An 18,141-nucleotide genomic window follows, 5' to 3' on the forward strand; every position below is an offset into this window, starting at 1 on the left:
TATTGACCTTGAGTTTTCAAACACGTTGCAAATACAGTACGTGGTATAATGTTGTTTTTTAAAACAGGATATTTGTGCAACATTTTTGAAAGACAGGTTAGAGGGTACTTGAGGCCACAGTTTGAATGGCCCTGCATGGTTATTGGTATAAAAATACATTTGTGTGCAATGTATTGGACTGAAATATATATATATATATGTATATATACTTAAAAGCTTAATTTTATGCTTTAAACATTTCCTTTTATATCTCATGCATTGTCATGCGATGACAAATTCTTAATTCCCTTGACAATCTTATCAAAATCCTGCTGCTGCCTTTTCCGCCCATTTGTTTGCCCCCACATGTGAGATTTAAACATATTGATCCTGCAGGTTCAAGAAACACAATAACATTATATTTAGAAGGTGTTGGCACGGTTTTATATTTCAGGTTGTGTTGGGCTTTTATAAAAGAACACCACGCAGGACTGAAGTGTCTCCCAATCCACCCACAGTGTCCCTGATGAGGTGATTTTCTCTGCCAGCACAGCACATGAATTAGCTGTGATGTCGGCCGGTACTCGATCCATCTATTCATTCATCCATTCATCCATCAATCCATTCATTCATCCATCCATCCATCCATCCATCCGCCTGCAGAGCTGCAATAGGTTGAACACAAACAATAGTTGTATTCTTTACACCAATAAAACATTGATTGTAAGAGGTTTCAATCGATGTTTTATTGATATATTTATACATCGACGGAGAATATTTTGTGGAGAGTTAATCCTGGAACCTAAATAACATTCATATTCAACAAGAGTTTCCTATTCACCACAAACCTTTGACGTGGGACCAGCTCTTTGTGGCACCTGAAAGTTTCTCTGATTTACATTTGCCTGAAACAAATCAACACTAAATTACAAATTACAAACAAACTCCGAGTGCAGGTGTTGCAGGTCTGGAAGAAGGATCCCTGCTCTGTTGCTCTTCTTCGGCTGAATAAATTATGGCTGCTGTCATGTGTTGTACAGATTGGTAAACTCCCTGAGATCAATTTCGGATTTGTGAAAACTGACTTTTGTTCCTGTGAGGACATCTGAGTGTCTCTGTACCAGCACCTGCTCACTGTGGAACACATGGGCCTTTAAACAGAAAATGTATGAAGTCAGTTCATCATCAACTCCATGATTGAAGAATATATAGAATATAAAATAGAATAGTATAAAGTATGTACTGGTAATATATCAGATGACTGTGATGGCAATGATGAACCAACTCTGCAGCTATCTTAACGACACAGGTCTATCGGCTCATTGTTTTGATTTTACGTTTACATCTGTACTGTTTTGGTTCAGTCTCAACTCATTAACCCTGTTTTTAGCAGCAGCGCACAAACATTTTCAGCCCTGATAAACTCATTGTTCACTTCCTGTCAGACACAATCAGGAGCGAGCATGTGATGAACACAGCCGAGCATCCAGCAGCTAAAGAGCCAACTATAGTTTTCAGGAGGAGGTGGAGAACAAAACAGAGTTAAAAAGATTAGGATTCATCAGATTGACAGAAACATGACATTCAATTAGTAATGATGTAACTCTGCATCTGCTCAATATTTTTGCTGACACCTCAATACATTAGTAGCATTGTGTTTCAGCCAGTGCTCCCACCCGTGACCCCCCCAGCAGCCAAAGCTTCAAAAAGGATTGAGGCAGATTATCAAGACCCGAGACGTACCTCTGCTGTTATCTACACTGTCTTGAAGAAATAATGATCATATGTCACTGAATCATTTCCATTAATAAGTTCTGGTAATCACAGTAAAATGCAACTCGTAAATGATTCAGTCGTATTACACAAGTACAAATATTCTGGGGCGATGTCATTTGACATGGAGTTCTGACTGTTGGTCAGGGTCAGTTTACTCAAATCAAAACTGGTTTTTTTTGGTTTAAAGAGAAAACTTGTATGACATTTTTTGAAAAATTCTAAATCATTGTGACATAAATGAGGAAACCGATGTGTGAGCAAACATTTTCTGTAAAAGATATGATTCATTGTTGCGCGTGTGATTGCGTAGCTGATGATGATGGGCCAGAATTTTATTTGACCTCTGCATCATGACAACAATGTCTCTGGTCTTCGTGGGTCATTGAAATCTCCTCCCAGTCAGCAGATCACCCCCCTCTCCTCCTCTCTCCTCCTCACCTCTCATCCCTTCTCCTCCTCCTCCTCCTCCGACCTCTACTCAACCATGATGGCACCATTGGAACCTTAATGTGATCAGTCCAGAGAGAAAGTGGATTACGCAGAAGTCCATGGGAGAAGGAGCTGGTCTAATTGACAGCAGTGATTGGAGACAGATCCCTGCAGGAAGAGGAAGCTGATGGAGGAAACATCAGCGTTATTATGTTGATGTTGATGGAATGTATGAAAGAGGAAAAAAAGTTCCAATGGACAAATAACAGACCGACTCGCCTCTGTTCACCACAGAGAACTGAAGATGACAAGAATATAACGTCTTCTATTTTCTTATCAGCACACTGAATAGTACAAACTATTACTGTGACCACTATCACTACTTCTAATTTCACATCCACTTCTCGATGAAGCATCATACGTGACTTTAGTGGAATCATCTAATCTGTCCTCATTGATTAATGTAAATATTTAAGTTTCATTCACTTCAGGTTACAATTTAAAATGTCTGGTTTTTTATTCTCAGATCATTTCAGAGCTTGTAAACTTCAGCTCTTCAATGCACTGAATGAAACATGTACATGAAGGTTTCTGTATATATCATATTATTAAACATGCATTTGTCTGAGAGTTAAAATTGTATTTTTGTAGCCTATATGTTGGGAATGGTTTTTCTTAATCACAAATCATAAGCCATGGTTGTTTCTTTTTATAACAAGGACATTTTATAATATTATATTATCAGTACTCTTGCTGTACTCACTACTTTTAGCCTACAAGTTATAATAATAAATAATGTGTTGAAAATCAGTGGTGGAATGTAGTTTCAGGTCCAAATGGAGGATGTCTTCATAATCACGACTCTCCCACCAGACTGTGTGACGAGGGGAATCCCCTGGCTCGCTGAGTGCCTCCTCTGTGCCACATTATCCAATTAGCAAACCACAGAGTGACGACTCTGATGGCAGATTACTGCTGGCAGCCGGACCACACTCACCGAGCTCTCTCTGTCTGTCTCTCCCTCTTATGAGAGCACAGGTGGAGTGATGGATGAAGACCCTGAGATAAGATAGAAATAAATGACGATAGAAGAAGTGTGAAGTAAAGATTGTATCTCAGAAGCAAAGATAAGACACGAGTGTGACCGAGAGAAAGGGATGAAAGAAAAAAAATGATGTGGTTGTTCAACATTAAATTAGAAAGTTTTCAAGTAGGTTTGGTCACAGAACATAAAGAATAAAGAACATAAAGCTGTATAATTGTTTCATTCATTTCTTTGTTTGAGGGACTGCAAAATATGAGAACTACAATCAGAGAGTCTAAAAGTTAAGAATTTTATTTCATCTATTGTTTCTGACAGAATTTGATGAAATCATATAAGATCCTCCTTCCATGCAGTTTAATGTTATTAAGGGGTCATTTCTTGTACGTTATGTTGTACGTCTGTTTGGTTAAAGGGAAGAAGGCGACTTGCTCTTGTTGGCTGAACTAAACTTGCTTGATGTCTCTTTAATAGAACAGTTACCAGTCTTCGATAGCTAAGATAAGGGTTTTACCTGCCATAAATACGAGCCATAAAAGCAGTATTTTAGTAAAAGCTCAAAATGTGACTCTTCCTACATCTGGACCTTAGCTGTAGAGAGAACATACCACAACTAAAGGTGCTATTTTACTCACAGAAAGTTTTTCATTTTGATCTGGATCAAAAAACCATCACTGGATTCATGAAGAAACTTTAGCTCATGTGAGGAAATGAAATTTTTTTCTTTTAAAGTTCTAATTTTCAAATAAAACAACTGAAACAAATAAAGAAGAAAGAAAGACATCGCAGGAGATCTAGAGGAACTGTGGCACAAAACAGCAATAAATCATCATGAATTTTTAAATGCAACACTCTCTTGCCTTACCTCTCCAAGGCTGAAACATGTAAATACTTTCTACCGTGTGTGCATATTTTATATACAGTATAAAGGCTGATATACTGGATCTACTGGAAAAAATAAAGTTTTGTGAGTGAGGTTTACTCTAACAATAGAAATAATAGACAATTATTGGACATGCATCACCGTACATTACTCTATTCTTCTCGTAACTCTGCACCATCATACTAACAGTGTTTGTGCGGACGTGACAGTATCATGTCGTCCATCAGCCCTTCACACTCATCTGGAATGTCGTCATAGGTGCCGGTGTCAAACAGGTTTCCGTTTCCCATGTGTGGAGACTCTTCTCCTCCTGGCTCGACGTGGGCCCATCTGGGTTTGGTGAATGATTGCCTTCCTCAACCAGAGGAGATTAGTCTGATAAATTACAGCTAAACTCCCCTGATGGCAGAACCTGGTTTACTGCGGCAGGAGGCAGCTTCAGAGCAGAAAGTGGAGACAATAGGTCAACACAGCCGGATGAAATCTGGGAAATGAGCAATATTAATGTTCTAATGCAAATGACTTGTTTTCAACATAACTCTTGTGGACTCACAGTTTCCCTTCCTATGAAAGTGGACAGACTTTTGTGGACACACCTGTCAGCTTTAGTTCGTGACAACTGTGGTAGAAATTGTGAGTTATTTTTATAGTATTGTAACTAAAACTGACTGGAAAATGTGGGAAACAGCTGCAGCAGAATACAGAAGAATGGCACGAAGACAAAACCACCTGTTAGTGTGACGTTATTCTGACTTATTTCTGGATGATTCTTGTTTTCAAACTTTATAAAATTACTTATTAACTTATTTTATTGTGTTATGACAATTTATTATCAACAAGTGAAACTAAATCAAACACAACTGTTATTTGAGTTGGATGAATCTTGTTCCACAGGGAAATTTGCCTTGGCCTATAAATAAAATGTACACATCATCCAATACAAAACAAAAAAAAGCCTTATCACACATATTTTTCAGCAGTGGTGGTGTTCGGGGCTGTGTAAGAAATAATCTTGTGCTTTCACGTGGTGTCAGAAAAATGGAAAAACACCAGATTTCTTAGCCAATGGAGACATTTTTATGATTAACGTTTGAAATGATTTATAGGTCAGTCATACATGATCCCTTTTCTTCGCTCTTCATTATTATGCTAATATTGGACAGAGGTGTCAAGGTGATGTTTAAACGCTCCAAACATATAAATACAACCTATTTGTGTCGACAGCCTCCATGTTTTTTCCACATTCTGACTTCAGAGCATGTGAACACACCAACATCAGAACAACGACCACACAACTTCTGTTGGAGCTTCTGCACAGATGGTTACGCACAACTTTACCAACACTTGGACAATATTCCACTGATCTGTCCAAGGTTTCAGTATTTATGTGTATTTCATTTCACACAACAACACAAACAATAAGAGACTCGCTCCTCGCACTCGTCACAGCCTGCATGTGTCCCTGGAGGTTCCTTTAATGGAGGCCTTGTTTTTGGTGTGTGGCCTCCTGTACAGATCAATTAGGCCTCCAGAGCTCTTCATCGCATCCTAAATTAACTAAATACATAAATACATTTGGCCCGGATTCAGCCCCATGGCAGACATTACGTACAGCGATGCCATCTAGAGACTTTAATTAGTGCAACACACACACACATTTGCGTGTGTGTTTGCGTGGGGATATGAGTGTGTGTGTATATACATCTGTGTCCATCTGAATTTTGTCTTTCTGCCGCTGCTATTCCATCACAGGGTTGCAACATTTCGAGCACCTTCGCCTCTCTGCTCCCACCTTCCCGCACATTTTACCCAGGAACTCTTCTCTGTTTCCTCTCACTTTATCCCAGCTGCAGATTGGGGACGGGATACAACTGATAAATAACTTTGCCTGTGCGGCAAGTCAGAAGGATGAGGGCTGAGTAACAAGAAGGTTAGTTTCCTCAAAGTGCGACTGTGACAACCAGAGTGAGTCTCTGCCCGTCAGCTGAGTGCAGTGTGTCGCCGCAGACAGAAGCGTTAAAGGGAATGAAATCCCAGCACCTGTCATGGCAGGATGACTTCACCCAGAACATGAGTCTTTTTGAGTGTTGAGCTATATTACTGCAGTGACGCCTCCATTTGAATAACAATGCATGTCTGTTATTTTCATCTGAGTGCAATTAGTACTATTCTGATCACCATAAATGAACATCAGTCATCAACCCAGGTGGGACTTGAACCCACAATCCCCAGCTTCGGAGGCTGATACCTTGTCCATTAGGCCACTGGGTCATGCTTTGAATGATGATGTCACCTGTTTCTGTCTCTGCCCCCCCACACACCCTGACAGCTGCACTGATCTTGTGTGTGACAGTTAACTCAGTCAGATAAATCCCTGTTGTTGTGCGACATCCATCAGCAGCCGTGACACCTAGAATCCAGGTTTGGCGCTCAGGTGTAATTTTTCATGACCCCCTTTTTGCTGAATTAGATTTCTCAGATGCAGGAGGAGTTACATGAGACAGTATACAACCCAACATGAAACTAGTTCACGATATACAACAGATGAGCTGATTCATTTATAATAGTTACAATAATAATACATGGAAAATCATAATTATTATTATCATTATAGTATCTATCTATCTATCTATCTATCTATCTATCTATCTATCTATCTATCTCTCTCTCTCTCTCTCTATCTATCTCTCTATCTTTCTATCTCTCTCTCTATCTCTCTATCCATCTATCTATCTATCTCTCTCTCTCTCTCTCTCTCTCTCTCTCTCTCTCTCTCTCTATGTATCTATCTATCTATCTATCTATCTATCTCTCTATCTCTCTATCTCTCTCTCTCTACCTCTCTCTCCCTCTATCTATCTATCTATCTATCTATCTATCTATCTATCTATCTATCTATCTATCTATCCCTCTCTCTCTCTCTCTCTCTCTCTCTCTCTCTCCATCCCTCTCTCTCTCTCTCTCTCTCTCTCTATCTATCTATCTATCTATCTATCTATCTATCTATCTATCTATCTATCTATCTATCTATCCCTCTATCTATATATCTCTCTATCTCTCTCTCTCTGTCTATCTATCTATCTATCTATCTATCTATCTATCTATCCCTCTCTCCATCTATCTCTCTATCTATCCCTCTCTCTCTCTCTCTCTCTGTCTCTCTCTCTCTCTCTCTCTCTCTCTCTCTCTCTCTATCTATCTATCTATCTATCTATCTATCTATCTATCCCTCTGTCTCTCTCTGTCTCTCTCTGTCTCTCTCTCTCTGTGTCTCTCTCTCTCTCTCTCTCTCTCTCTCTCTCTCTCTCTCTCTCTCTCTCTCTCTATCTAATTGACTTCTCATCTACTCCTCTAATCATTTCCTCCGGCGGGATGTGATGATGGAGGAGCGCAGATGTTGGGGGGGAGGAGCCATTGAGCAGCATCTGGATGAAACTGGGACCTCGGTGAATCCAGCCAATCGGCGCCATCCTCCCTCCCTCCTCGGCGCCGATTGGCTGGCTGGCGGAGGAAGAGGATGACGGGAACAGCAAACATGTCCGCGCTCTTTTGAAAACCTGCCGCAGCCAAATCCGCAGTTTGGCTCCTGCCCCGAGTTGATTTTATGTCGCTGCCGGTGGAGACTCACGCACAGGAAGGGCGAGGACTCCGCGACACGAGCCAGACGATTCCTTACTATCAGGTCAGCCGCCGAACGGGCTCAGACTCCAAGCTTAGCCCCCGGAGCTAGCGTTAGCTTGCTCGCTAACCGTGAAAATCAGTGTTACTACAGTGTTAGCTTTAGCATGCTAGCCCACCGGTGACATGTCACACAGTATCGTGTTATCGTTTATTCACCGTCTAGTACGTTTGTCTGATTGTTTTGAAGTTGAACTCCTCAAGTACAACGTGAAAACTCAACACCACCATTTCACAGCCGCTGTCTGAACAGCTGCTCCGCTCATCAGTGAATGTGAAGCTGTTGTTGTTGTGACAGACACAAGTGAAGATTCCTCCCGGACACGTGTTTTCAGCCTCGATCCTTCTACTCGTGTTTTTGACTCTTGTTGTTGGTCTGGACGCTTCAAGTCCTGTTTTATTTTACGTCACTGTCTTGACAACAAGTCAGTACAGTGTTGGTACAGCGTTACACCATGTTTTCCATTTGCGTTTTTGCAGTTTAAGTCTTATTTTAATGAGAAACTTGTATTTCAATTAAGTGTTTTCCGCCCTGCCTTTTAGTCCCACACAATATCCCCATGCAGTAGAGTAACTTCCATTTATAGTGATTACCTAAATGTGTGTAATCTTGTCTATGAGATGGTTCAGATACAGTCGAAACTCATAAATACTTCACAACAGTTTTTGTTGTAGTCAGAAGTCAAACAGCAATGTTCCTCTATCTGTACTCAGTTGAGTGTCTATGAGAGTATGTAATCAAGATAGCATCGGAAATTTAAGAAAATATGGCTTTTTTGTCAATATGTTTCCGTCTTCTTCTTTCCAGAAATAATGCTGATATCTGTAACTCATGTCGGAAGTCGTGTATGAAGAGACAGCCACGATGATCGCCGCAGGGGAATTGCAGTCGTTTATCCCGTTTGGCCGCGAGCACTGCAGGAACCATCCAAATGCCTTCAACCTGCAGCTCAGAGAACTCCAGCCTGCCTCGGAGCTCTGGTCTTCAGATGGTGCCGCCGGCTTAGTCGGGTCCCTGCAGGAAGTCAGTCTGCAGGAGAGAGAAAAGGTTGGGCTTTTACTTAGTGGAGCTTATATTGTAGCATAATAGTTCTTCTGTTTGTAATATACAGAAGAAGATAAAACCAACAGTAGTGCATAATAAGAAAAATACAGTGCAACGATGACAGGAAAGGTTACCTCTCAGTACGGTGTGGATTTTTTATTCAGTCTTTGTTGTGTTGACTTGGGCATGTTTTGATTGACAGGAATGCTGGCAGCTTAGGAAGGGCTGCATGGGAGTCAGACAAGAGGATTTGGAGTTTGAAGAAGAGCTCTACGTAGCAGGAAATGTGGTCGTCTGGAGTCAGGGAAGTCGGACTCAAGCTTCCAGTGTATACAAGGCCTTCACTGTCGACAGCCCAGTGCAACAGGTAGGTTTCTAAAACCTGTTCAGACTGTAAACTAACTGCTTCGCCATTCTCAATGCCTCTGGATGGATCTGTGGGAAATTAGAAAGTCTTTTAGCCTTACGTTAAGTATTTAATTTTGAATCTCAGTTTTGAACTTTCGATAGTGATTCAGGTGACAGTTAGATGTCATTTATCTTCTTAGGTTAAGATATATGTTATAAGCTTTTTAGGCCAAAATATGTCAATCAGTCCTATTATTCTGTCTGCAGGCCTTGTGGTGTAACTTCGCTGTTCCTAAGAACAAGAAAGATGGTACAGTATCATTACAAGATTGAAAACAATTACTGTTAAAATGCATTTATTTTAATTTAATGTGCAGAAAAAGACAATGTCTTTAATAATGTGTTGCAGAGGAGGAAGTGGAACAGACGGTGTGTATCGTCCAGAGTAGCTGTGTCAACGTTCACACTGTGACTGGGAAGGATTTCATCTCACCACTACCATTCCAGGTGAGAGACGAAATGTTTAAATCCACATTATAAGAGGAGAAAAGACTCAAAGAAAAAAGTTTCTGTTCAGAAAGTGTTTTTTTAAAAATCTTATCCTATAAATAAATTCCTGTTTATGGAGGGATGAATTCCTAAATGCTCAAGTATCCATTTTGGAAAGGCAGCATTTCAAATGCTAGTGACTGTTATTAAGATCCCCCCGGGCTGAGCTGTTGACTGGATAACCAGCAGTAATGGAGAATTTGGATCATTGACAGTGGTAAAGAACCCACTACATTCAGTGCACTTCTGAAGCATTCAATTGGGAATGCATCTATTTCTTTATTCATACAGTACATTTTATTAATTTAAGATTCATATTGCCCTCATTATTTAAAAATAATTTATCATTATGTTAAATATGTCTCTCCTGTTCAACTTATCATCTCCTCCAGGTCTCAGATGTCTGGGCAACCAAGTTTGGACTTTTGCTGGAACGAAAAAACGCTGCTACCGACACACAACTCCCCCCGGGGTACATATGACACTCCATGCATGTGCATGCAAAAGCTCAATTCCTGAATAAATGTGCCTACATTAAAGTCATCCTCCTAATCACACACTCATGTACACACAAAACATTGTCAATTGGCTTGTTACTGAGTCACTGAGCTTTTTCTTTTGTCTACAGGGAACCTCTGCCCACATTGTTCAGCATGTTGCATCCACTAGATGAGATCGCACCAGTAGTGTGTAAGCCTACAGGTATGAAACACACGGAAACATCTCTGCGTCTCTCTTCCTAAATTATTTTTTTTACCTCTGTGTGTGTCTCTTCCAGGCCAGTTTGAAGGCTCCCGTGTGCAGTATGCGTCTGACTCCACCATGAAGATTGTGTTCAGCTGCTGTCAGCCCTCTTTAGTTGTCTCCTATGACACTTTACAGGGAATACACTTTGTATGGGCCCTGCGCAAGGTCACTAATGATGTGAGTGATCACACACACACACACACACACACACACACACACACACACGCGCACACAGATACACTCCCCCATGTTTCCTGTCCTTTATCTGGAGCCTCTGACCTCCATCAGGAGCGTTCTGTGGTCCTGCGGTGTCCGGCAGAGCCAGTCGGCACACCGTTGGGTCTGAGGGCCTCAGGTTTCCTGACCTCTCATCTCCGAAACATCTCCCGTCTGGACTCGCCTGGAGGGAGTGGGGCAGCTGGGCTCGGTCCTGGGACTGGAACAAGGTAATGAAAGTCGATTGAATGATTATGAGACATTACTTTAGTCGACCCTCTGCTCCCTGACTGTTGTCTGACCCCTTCCTTGGTTTTCTGTGTCTAGTTGTCCTGTTGGCACGGGCTCCCCGCTTCACTGCAGCGCTCTGCACAGCCACCAGAGCAGGATCATGACGTCCTCACCGGGATTACATTCCCGCGTTCATTCCCCAAGTATATCCAACATGGCTGCCCTAAGGTGAGTGTAACTCTTAAGTTCAAGGCAAAAATGTTTTTCTGCACGTTTGCATCCTTGTACTCACTGAAACATTTCTCTGCTACACCACTAGTGGTCAATAATACACACTATGTGCACTGTTTTCTCTTCCACCATCCTTCTATCCCAGCCGCGCCCACTCCCCAGGCATGGCGGCTCCATCCTTTTCAGGAGTGGCTCGCTTCAACACGTCTTTCAACACCCCGTCCCCCAGGGGGCACCATGGCTTGTTAACCTCTCCCAACAGCACGGTCAATGAGACGATGCTGGTGCCAGAGGTGGAGCCCATTATACCTGATCTTTGCATGGAGCAGCTGTGGAGTGAGACGGTCACAGCTGGATGTCACAGGTAAATATACCAGGACTGGACTCTACTGAATCCTCCCACTTCTATGGTTAAAAAAGAAATTGTTCTCAGATTGTTTGCAAATATGGTGTTGGTTGATACAGAAGTTTTATTATGTTGTGTGTTTTCACTCTTACTTCCTGTATATATCAATGAAATCTTCATCTTGACTCATTCGTAGGGAGATGAGCAGCCAGGCGTCTAAAGTTTTCCTGACCTCTGATGTCTGTGAGAACCGATACCTCTGTTACCTAGTGGAGTCTCACCAACAGCTCAGGTCAGTAAACATACACAATGCTTTCTCACACTATTAAATTTCATACAGACACTATTATGCACATAATATATATATATTAAAGTCACAGATTATTTAAATCAAAGGTCAAATAGTTACTGAACAAGGACAAACCACTTGAAATAGTTAAAATGTCACATAACTCTTTTGTGTTTGTTTTCACAGATGTGTAAAGTTTATTGAGAGCAATGATACGTCTCAGCTCATCTTTGCCTCTGTCACGTCCATCGCTGCCAAAGATGCAGAACCTTTGCAGGTACTTTCTTTCTTTATGCTTTATTTATTTAAAATTAATTTACAAAATATAGGCAAAATTTAGTTCGCGAGCGGCCTCGTCAATACTAACTGAGTCTTCAATTTTTTTTTTTCGCAACCATTAACATGCTATTGACTATAAAACCTTGGTCCACAGAACATAGATGCCATGCTGGTTCTGGAGGCCTGTGGAAGTCTGGTTCTCTACACAGGAATCACCAGGGTGAGGACGAACGTCAGATCAACTCTTTCTGATTCACAACCCTCTTTCACAGCCGACAATAGCAAATGAAGATTCCTGGATAATTAAGTGATATTACAGGTTGGTGAAGTCCTCAAACTGTATTATCTTGGCTTGTGTCTAGGTCAGTAAGGTGTTTGTCCCCGGACTCCTGTCGCCCACCTTCAGCCTCACCAATCACCTGCCTCATCTCAGCACGCCAATGGAGAACGTTAGCACGCCGGCAAACGCTGGCAGCAGGCACATCCAAAGACTGGATGAGGTATCTCCATGTAAATGTATTATTCTTTGCACATTGATGGATTTCATTTTTTCAATCTCTCACAGTAAATAAGGCAGCTTAATTTGGTTTCCTGTTTCATTCTGCTGCTTAAAATAATATTTAAGATCTATTTCAGGATTTATAGTCTGGCCCTTCATCTTGGCAAACTTCCGTTTTCCCTATTTTCTCTCATTTTACTTCACCTGTCTTGTTTCCTTTTCCCTCCTTCAGGCCGTGATGCCTTCCCCAGTGTCAGAGCTGAGGGGTCCAAACATTAAACACCACGAAGCTTCATTTTTGGAAGATTACTCTTTTCAACAGGCCATGCCCTACATCCATGCACTCCGGGACCCTGTCTGCAACCGGGTCACTCTGGTAGGTTTGTTTTTGTGTGTTTTCAAGAATGTTAGAAATTGAATGATCATGAACAACCTTTCCAAAAGTTTTTGTTTCTTCAAATTCTTCTCCCAAGTTGCTTCCAAACCCACAAAGCTGTGTGTGTTTCTGCCTTGTGGGTTCATACTGTCAGACCTGACACTGACGGTCCTCTCAGTCCAAGGACTCGTTAACAGAAAGTCACTTTGACTCCTTGATGTGTGAGTCTGGACACCAATTGTTTGCTAAAGCCGTTCGCTGGACTTTTTAAAGCACAGGCAGCTCTGTGTGTTGTCCGATCGAGACAGTTTGTCTTATGACTCAGTTCGGCAGTGCTGTGAAATAATGATCGAACAGGGCCAACGCCGCTGGAAAAAATATTCCATTAAAGCAACAAGTGACATTTTCCCACTATTGCCAAGTTCCCACATCATGCGTCAAAGGCTGAAAAAAATCTCCATTGTGCTGCCACTACCCTCAACCATGTTTTCATTGACGCACTACAAATGCATGTGTATTTAATGTGACATTTTTCACAGCGTTGCAATCAAACACTTACAGCCAGGAATTTTATTGTGGCTTTACCATGAAACCAGTAACCGTTACACCCCTGATGCCAACTGCCTATTTCCTGTTGGAAATTTTTTTGCGAAATTTGGCTTACAAACAAACAGACAGGAATAAAAAGATAACCTTCTCGGCGGAAGAAGCAATACTTCATGGAGTCAGTGTGAGACTGTAACTCTGAAACATGAGAGTCGAAGCTGATACAGAGAGTAGCAGCAGCTGTTTTCTGTCTTTGTACCTGGAGATGGTGAATCACTGCACACACTAATTAACTTTTCTATAAATGTGGATTCTTTGATTCTCTGCAGAGGTATTTCTTCGCCTTGTGGTGAACAACAGACCTCTACAGCAGACATTTTGTCATGTCACTGTCAGAAATGGGTGTAAAATAATTGAATTAATGAAGACTGGATTCTATCGCGCTGCATCATTTATGTGAATGCTGTCACGGCGTACTTGAACATGTACAAAGGACAGAGGCATTGTTAATGTCATCGGTAACACCTGTATTTTTCCTCTAATTAAAAATGAAAATATCTGCTAATTGTGATTAAGGTGCAGTGTAGATCATTTATCATCAACACTGACCAACGGAGCTGAACCAGTTGTGCTGAGACAACATGAAACCCTTCTGAACGTGTGAATTAAATTTGTGGTCAATCTCTTTATCTGTGTAGGAACTCAACAGTGGCACAATGCTGAGGATCTCGATTCCAGAGATCGCTACCTCAGAGCTGGGTGAGACACGCACGCACGCACGCACGCACGCACGCACGCACGCACGCACGCACGCACGCACGCACGCACGCACGCACGCACGCACGCACGCACGCACGCACGCACGCACGCACGCACGCACGCACGCACGCACGCACACACACACGCACACACACACACACACACACACACACACACACACACACACACACACACACACACACACACACACCTATGGCTGAGTCAGAGCAGTTAAGCCCTGGAGATTAGGTTTGAGAGCTGCACTACATTGTTACACAGTGACGTATAATCTTGATGTATCGAGGATGCCACGCACAAACACACACACACACACACACACACACACACACAAGCACACAGCATCACTGATAATAATTAAGCCATTATATCAGTGAAGTTTCAGTGTGTAGCTGAGTGAGAAAAATCAGAGACACATGTTTCCGTGCCTTTTAAAGAAAATCTATTTTTCTGTGGAAACATGTTAGTGGACTAAAATTAAATATGACTTCATATGAATTTATCATGTGCCATTAGGGGCCTTATGTATTACAGAATTATGTGTTTAGATTAATGTAAAATTTAAATGTGAATAATTTAGTCCTGGTGGGATAAGAGTAGAATTGAAAGACGTGGGAAAATATTATAATACAGGTTATGCGTGGGAACCTCAGGTAATTAATAAATTCTTTGGATCAATACTGTACCTGGGTGGTAAAGTAATATTCTGAATGTGCAGGTCTGTGTTGGTAGCAGATAGAACCCATGTCTGCTATAACTAAATTATCTCACTGTGTTATTGGTGCTTAGATGCAGAACCGTAAAGTTAATGTTCGTTCACAAATCATTTTCTGTGTTTTCACGCGAAATTTAAAAATTAACTTTCTTGCCAAGCTATTAACATCCTTTTGCAGGCACCTGAAATCCAATTTTTCAAGCAGTTAAAGCTTGAGAGATTCAGAAGCAAGTGTGACTCACCTCTTTGTTGTTGCTGAGAGACTGCCGATGCCAAACAGTTGAGAAAAAGCATCAAAATGTAAAAAAATACAGATTCCAATTAACAGTTTACACTTTTTAAGACAAATTACCACCGTGTCAAGATTTAATCTGAAGCAATTATAAGAATGTTCCCATTAAAATCTCTTTTCACTAACCATGTCCTCTTGGGTAATTTTTCTATTACAGCAAAACACCATGTTTTGTGCCACACCATCATTCCTGTTAAGTTTAATTTTTCCATGCCAAACATTATGATGGCAAACAGATAATTGCTTGTGCAGTTTTCTTTGCTAGAAAAGTCCGTTGAGCTGATAAAATGGAAAGCTTGAAAGTGCTAAAAGTGACGTGTTGTTGCAGTTGCTGGGGAAACATTTCCACCCTGATTTTACCTCTTGAATCTAAAAACCAGTTCATGACAAAGTTCTTAATTAACGATATGCATTGGACTGACAAAATATTTAGTATTTCACCCAACAACCGTAATTTCTACACCCCACCACCTGCTTCCGACAATGAACTTTAAATATATTAAGTTTTTCAGCCACCTTTTAACATGAAAAAGAACTTAAGTATCGTCACTGTGGTGTGTGTCCCTTCCTCTGTGTCTTTGTCCCCCATTATTTACTAATCGATCCTACTGAAGAGTCCTCTCCCTCTAATGAAATGCCATTTATCCCCTTCTTCCCTGACCTTTCCCGCACTGGATGTTCAATTAAGTGACGGTGACGTTGATTAGGGCTCTGATTGGTCGGAGTTGTAAGCAGACACTGATACACTCATTACTGTCATAGTGGTGTTTCCTTTTTAATTTCCTCCTTTCTTGTCTGATCTTCAGGTGAAGAGGCTGTTTAAATGAGTGTAGAAGAAACTCAAACACTTTTCTCTCGCAAAGTTCTGGTACAGCATCCGGACCTTTAACTGGAAGTTCTTTAAACTATTGCTCACCAAATCTTAATTCTTAAATCTGAGCCTATTTCTTTGACCTGTGGACTAAACTATAATCTTAATATGGGGACATACTGTGTGTCAGTAAAACCATGAAGAAGATACCAAGTCTGAAACTCAGGCACTGAGTTATATGATAGAGAATCAGGTTACGTGGAGTGGAGTTATGGTCACGTCTTTTCCCTTTGCCACACCCCTTATTACTTATTACTAGAACTTCATGTTGTATTTCTGCATTGTCACTTTTTCTTTTCTGATTTATTTCAGTGAGGAAATGCCTTCAGGCGATTCGGATAATCCTGCCTAAGGAAGCCGCCATGAAGGTTTGTTGGACTGATGGTTGATTCTAGAAACACTGCTAAATGAGAACCAGTGATACTATGCAACCACATATTCTGTCTGCAATAGTACCATTATTTTATACATACATTTGAATTGTTTTATTTAACATGACTTGAATCTAAATGGATTCATTGACTGGAATAAATTAATTTGTGATTTTAAGTTGGGTAATTTGCAATTTCTGTAAAAACTAATCACGTTGTCATGCAGGTTTTGGTGAAGTGGTATAACATCTACAACGCCCCCGGCGGTCCCAGTGCTCATGCAGAGTGGAACCTGTTCGTCACCTGCTTCATGACACTGATGGGCTACAACACTGAGCGCCTTAGTTGGACAAGAAATGTAAGTCACCTGCACATGTGTTTTCTTTTTTAAGCCTCGAAAACCTGGTTGTACCTTTGATCAAGTGTTCGAGGTTCTTGACCTTGCTCTCTGTCCTCGATGTCTCCCCAGCTGCATTTTGAAGTGCCTCTCTCTCCCGTGATTGCAGCCAAGAAGGCGCGTCCCTCTGACGGAGGCTCTGATGAGGTGCGTGTCTCAAGTAGGATCTGTTGAGATGTGGTGTTTGTAGCACAGTTAGCGTTAAACACAAGCATTGATTTCTGCTTTGAGAAAACTTGCAGATTGGTTTTCTCGAAAGGATGTTGCATGTTTGTGGGGAACGTTTTTCATCTGTAGCAAACACTGTCTTTGTCTGTTTTTACTGGCTTTTAATTTGTCTTCTCTCTGCAGGACTGGGACTATTTGTTGGGGTCTCATTACCACCGTCAGATGAACTTCCAGCCAGCCTGCGGTCCTTTGGACTCCAGTACTGTCGCCACAGAAATTGAGGGCCTGTGCTCTGTATGTAACTCGTGTAACTTTTTTGCGTGTTGTTTGATTTAGTTTGTTTGCACAACAAATGCGCTTTCTTTGAAAAAGACCTGATGTTATGCATCTTCAGTTTCACACCATGCATAAGCACTCAAAGGAAAATAATCACTTTTAAATTCGGGACCTAAGACCACATCTGGAACACGATGGTTAAAGGAGTACTGAAGCTCATGAACAGAGCTGTGGCGATACATCAAATAAAATAAAGTTGGAAACCACTGTTCTAAATGATATTTGACACCTTGTTGTAGAAACTGTTATTATTATATTGTTAGTATCTTCTTGAATATGGACGGTTTAGTACAAATTTACTGCAACATCATACAGTGAAAACATATTATCCCCTCTGTCCTCCTCAACTTTTCCCCCTCTTCTCCTCTTCCTTTGTTTCAGGTCTCTTCTCCCTCCAGTCCATCACTGAAGCTGGACAGTTCAGCTCCTCTCTTCCCCCACATTCCTGCACTTTTCTACGTTCTCCACCTGCTCTATCAGGAGCTACAGCTGGACGAGCTGCAGAGAGCCAGAGCCTCATCGCTGGTCTGCCTGCTGCAGCAGATGGCCAGGTAACCACCGCTGAACCCACATGTCTCTTTTAGCTGCTTTGAGGAAAGTAAATCGCATTTGACTGGTGCGGGCTGATCAAAGAAAGAACTGTTGCTTTAAAACATAAATGTTACAGAATAGAGAAGAGACTTGTGACATTTATTACAACAAAGAACCTGATCTACTTTCCTGCC

The 18,141-nt window shown here is 41.4% G+C and overlaps 1 protein-coding gene and 1 non-coding gene across 4 annotated transcripts in view; one reads left to right on the top strand and one right to left on the bottom strand.

Annotated features, from left to right (window-relative positions):
• Window positions 1–6,307: 6,307 nt before the first annotated feature.
• trnar-ccg (transfer RNA arginine (anticodon CCG)) lies at window positions 6,308–6,380 on the bottom strand. Its single transcript has one exon. It is a non-coding gene; the product is annotated as a tRNA-Arg (tRNA).
• A 1,240-nt stretch (window positions 6,381–7,620) lies between these two features.
• Window positions 7,621–18,141, top strand: part of anapc1 (anaphase promoting complex subunit 1) — a 31,583-nt gene continuing 21,062 nt past the window's right edge. The window contains exons 1-22 of one of the 3 annotated variants that reach the window (XM_020095474.2): window positions 7,621–7,791; window positions 8,596–8,835; window positions 9,035–9,199; window positions 9,448–9,490; window positions 9,590–9,687; window positions 10,122–10,201; window positions 10,358–10,431; window positions 10,508–10,653; window positions 10,765–10,922; window positions 11,020–11,151; window positions 11,300–11,518; window positions 11,697–11,792; window positions 11,976–12,066; window positions 12,223–12,288; window positions 12,431–12,568; window positions 12,800–12,943; window positions 14,188–14,248; window positions 16,457–16,512; window positions 16,742–16,873; window positions 16,985–17,059; window positions 17,264–17,374; window positions 17,798–17,967. In XM_020095474.2, coding sequence (XP_019951033.2) covers window positions 8,620–8,835; window positions 9,035–9,199; window positions 9,448–9,490; window positions 9,590–9,687; window positions 10,122–10,201; window positions 10,358–10,431; window positions 10,508–10,653; window positions 10,765–10,922; window positions 11,020–11,151; window positions 11,300–11,518; window positions 11,697–11,792; window positions 11,976–12,066; window positions 12,223–12,288; window positions 12,431–12,568; window positions 12,800–12,943; window positions 14,188–14,248; window positions 16,457–16,512; window positions 16,742–16,873; window positions 16,985–17,059; window positions 17,264–17,374; window positions 17,798–17,967 — 2,471 coding nt within the window. In that variant the 5' untranslated portion in view covers window positions 7,621–7,791; window positions 8,596–8,619. The remainder of the gene's footprint in view (window positions 7,792–8,595; window positions 8,836–9,034; window positions 9,200–9,447; window positions 9,491–9,589; window positions 9,688–10,121; window positions 10,202–10,357; window positions 10,432–10,507; window positions 10,654–10,764; window positions 10,923–11,019; window positions 11,152–11,299; window positions 11,519–11,696; window positions 11,793–11,975; window positions 12,067–12,222; window positions 12,289–12,430; window positions 12,569–12,799; window positions 12,944–14,187; window positions 14,249–16,456; window positions 16,513–16,741; window positions 16,874–16,984; window positions 17,060–17,263; window positions 17,375–17,797; window positions 17,968–18,141) is intronic. The other 2 variants (XM_020095458.2, XM_020095467.2) reach the window with 2 other exon arrangements.

Source organism: Paralichthys olivaceus, chromosome 14 (genome assembly GCF_024713975.1).
Source record: "Paralichthys olivaceus isolate ysfri-2021 chromosome 14, ASM2471397v2, whole genome shotgun sequence".
NCBI classification, from domain to species: Eukaryota; Metazoa; Chordata; class Actinopteri; order Pleuronectiformes; family Paralichthyidae; genus Paralichthys; species Paralichthys olivaceus.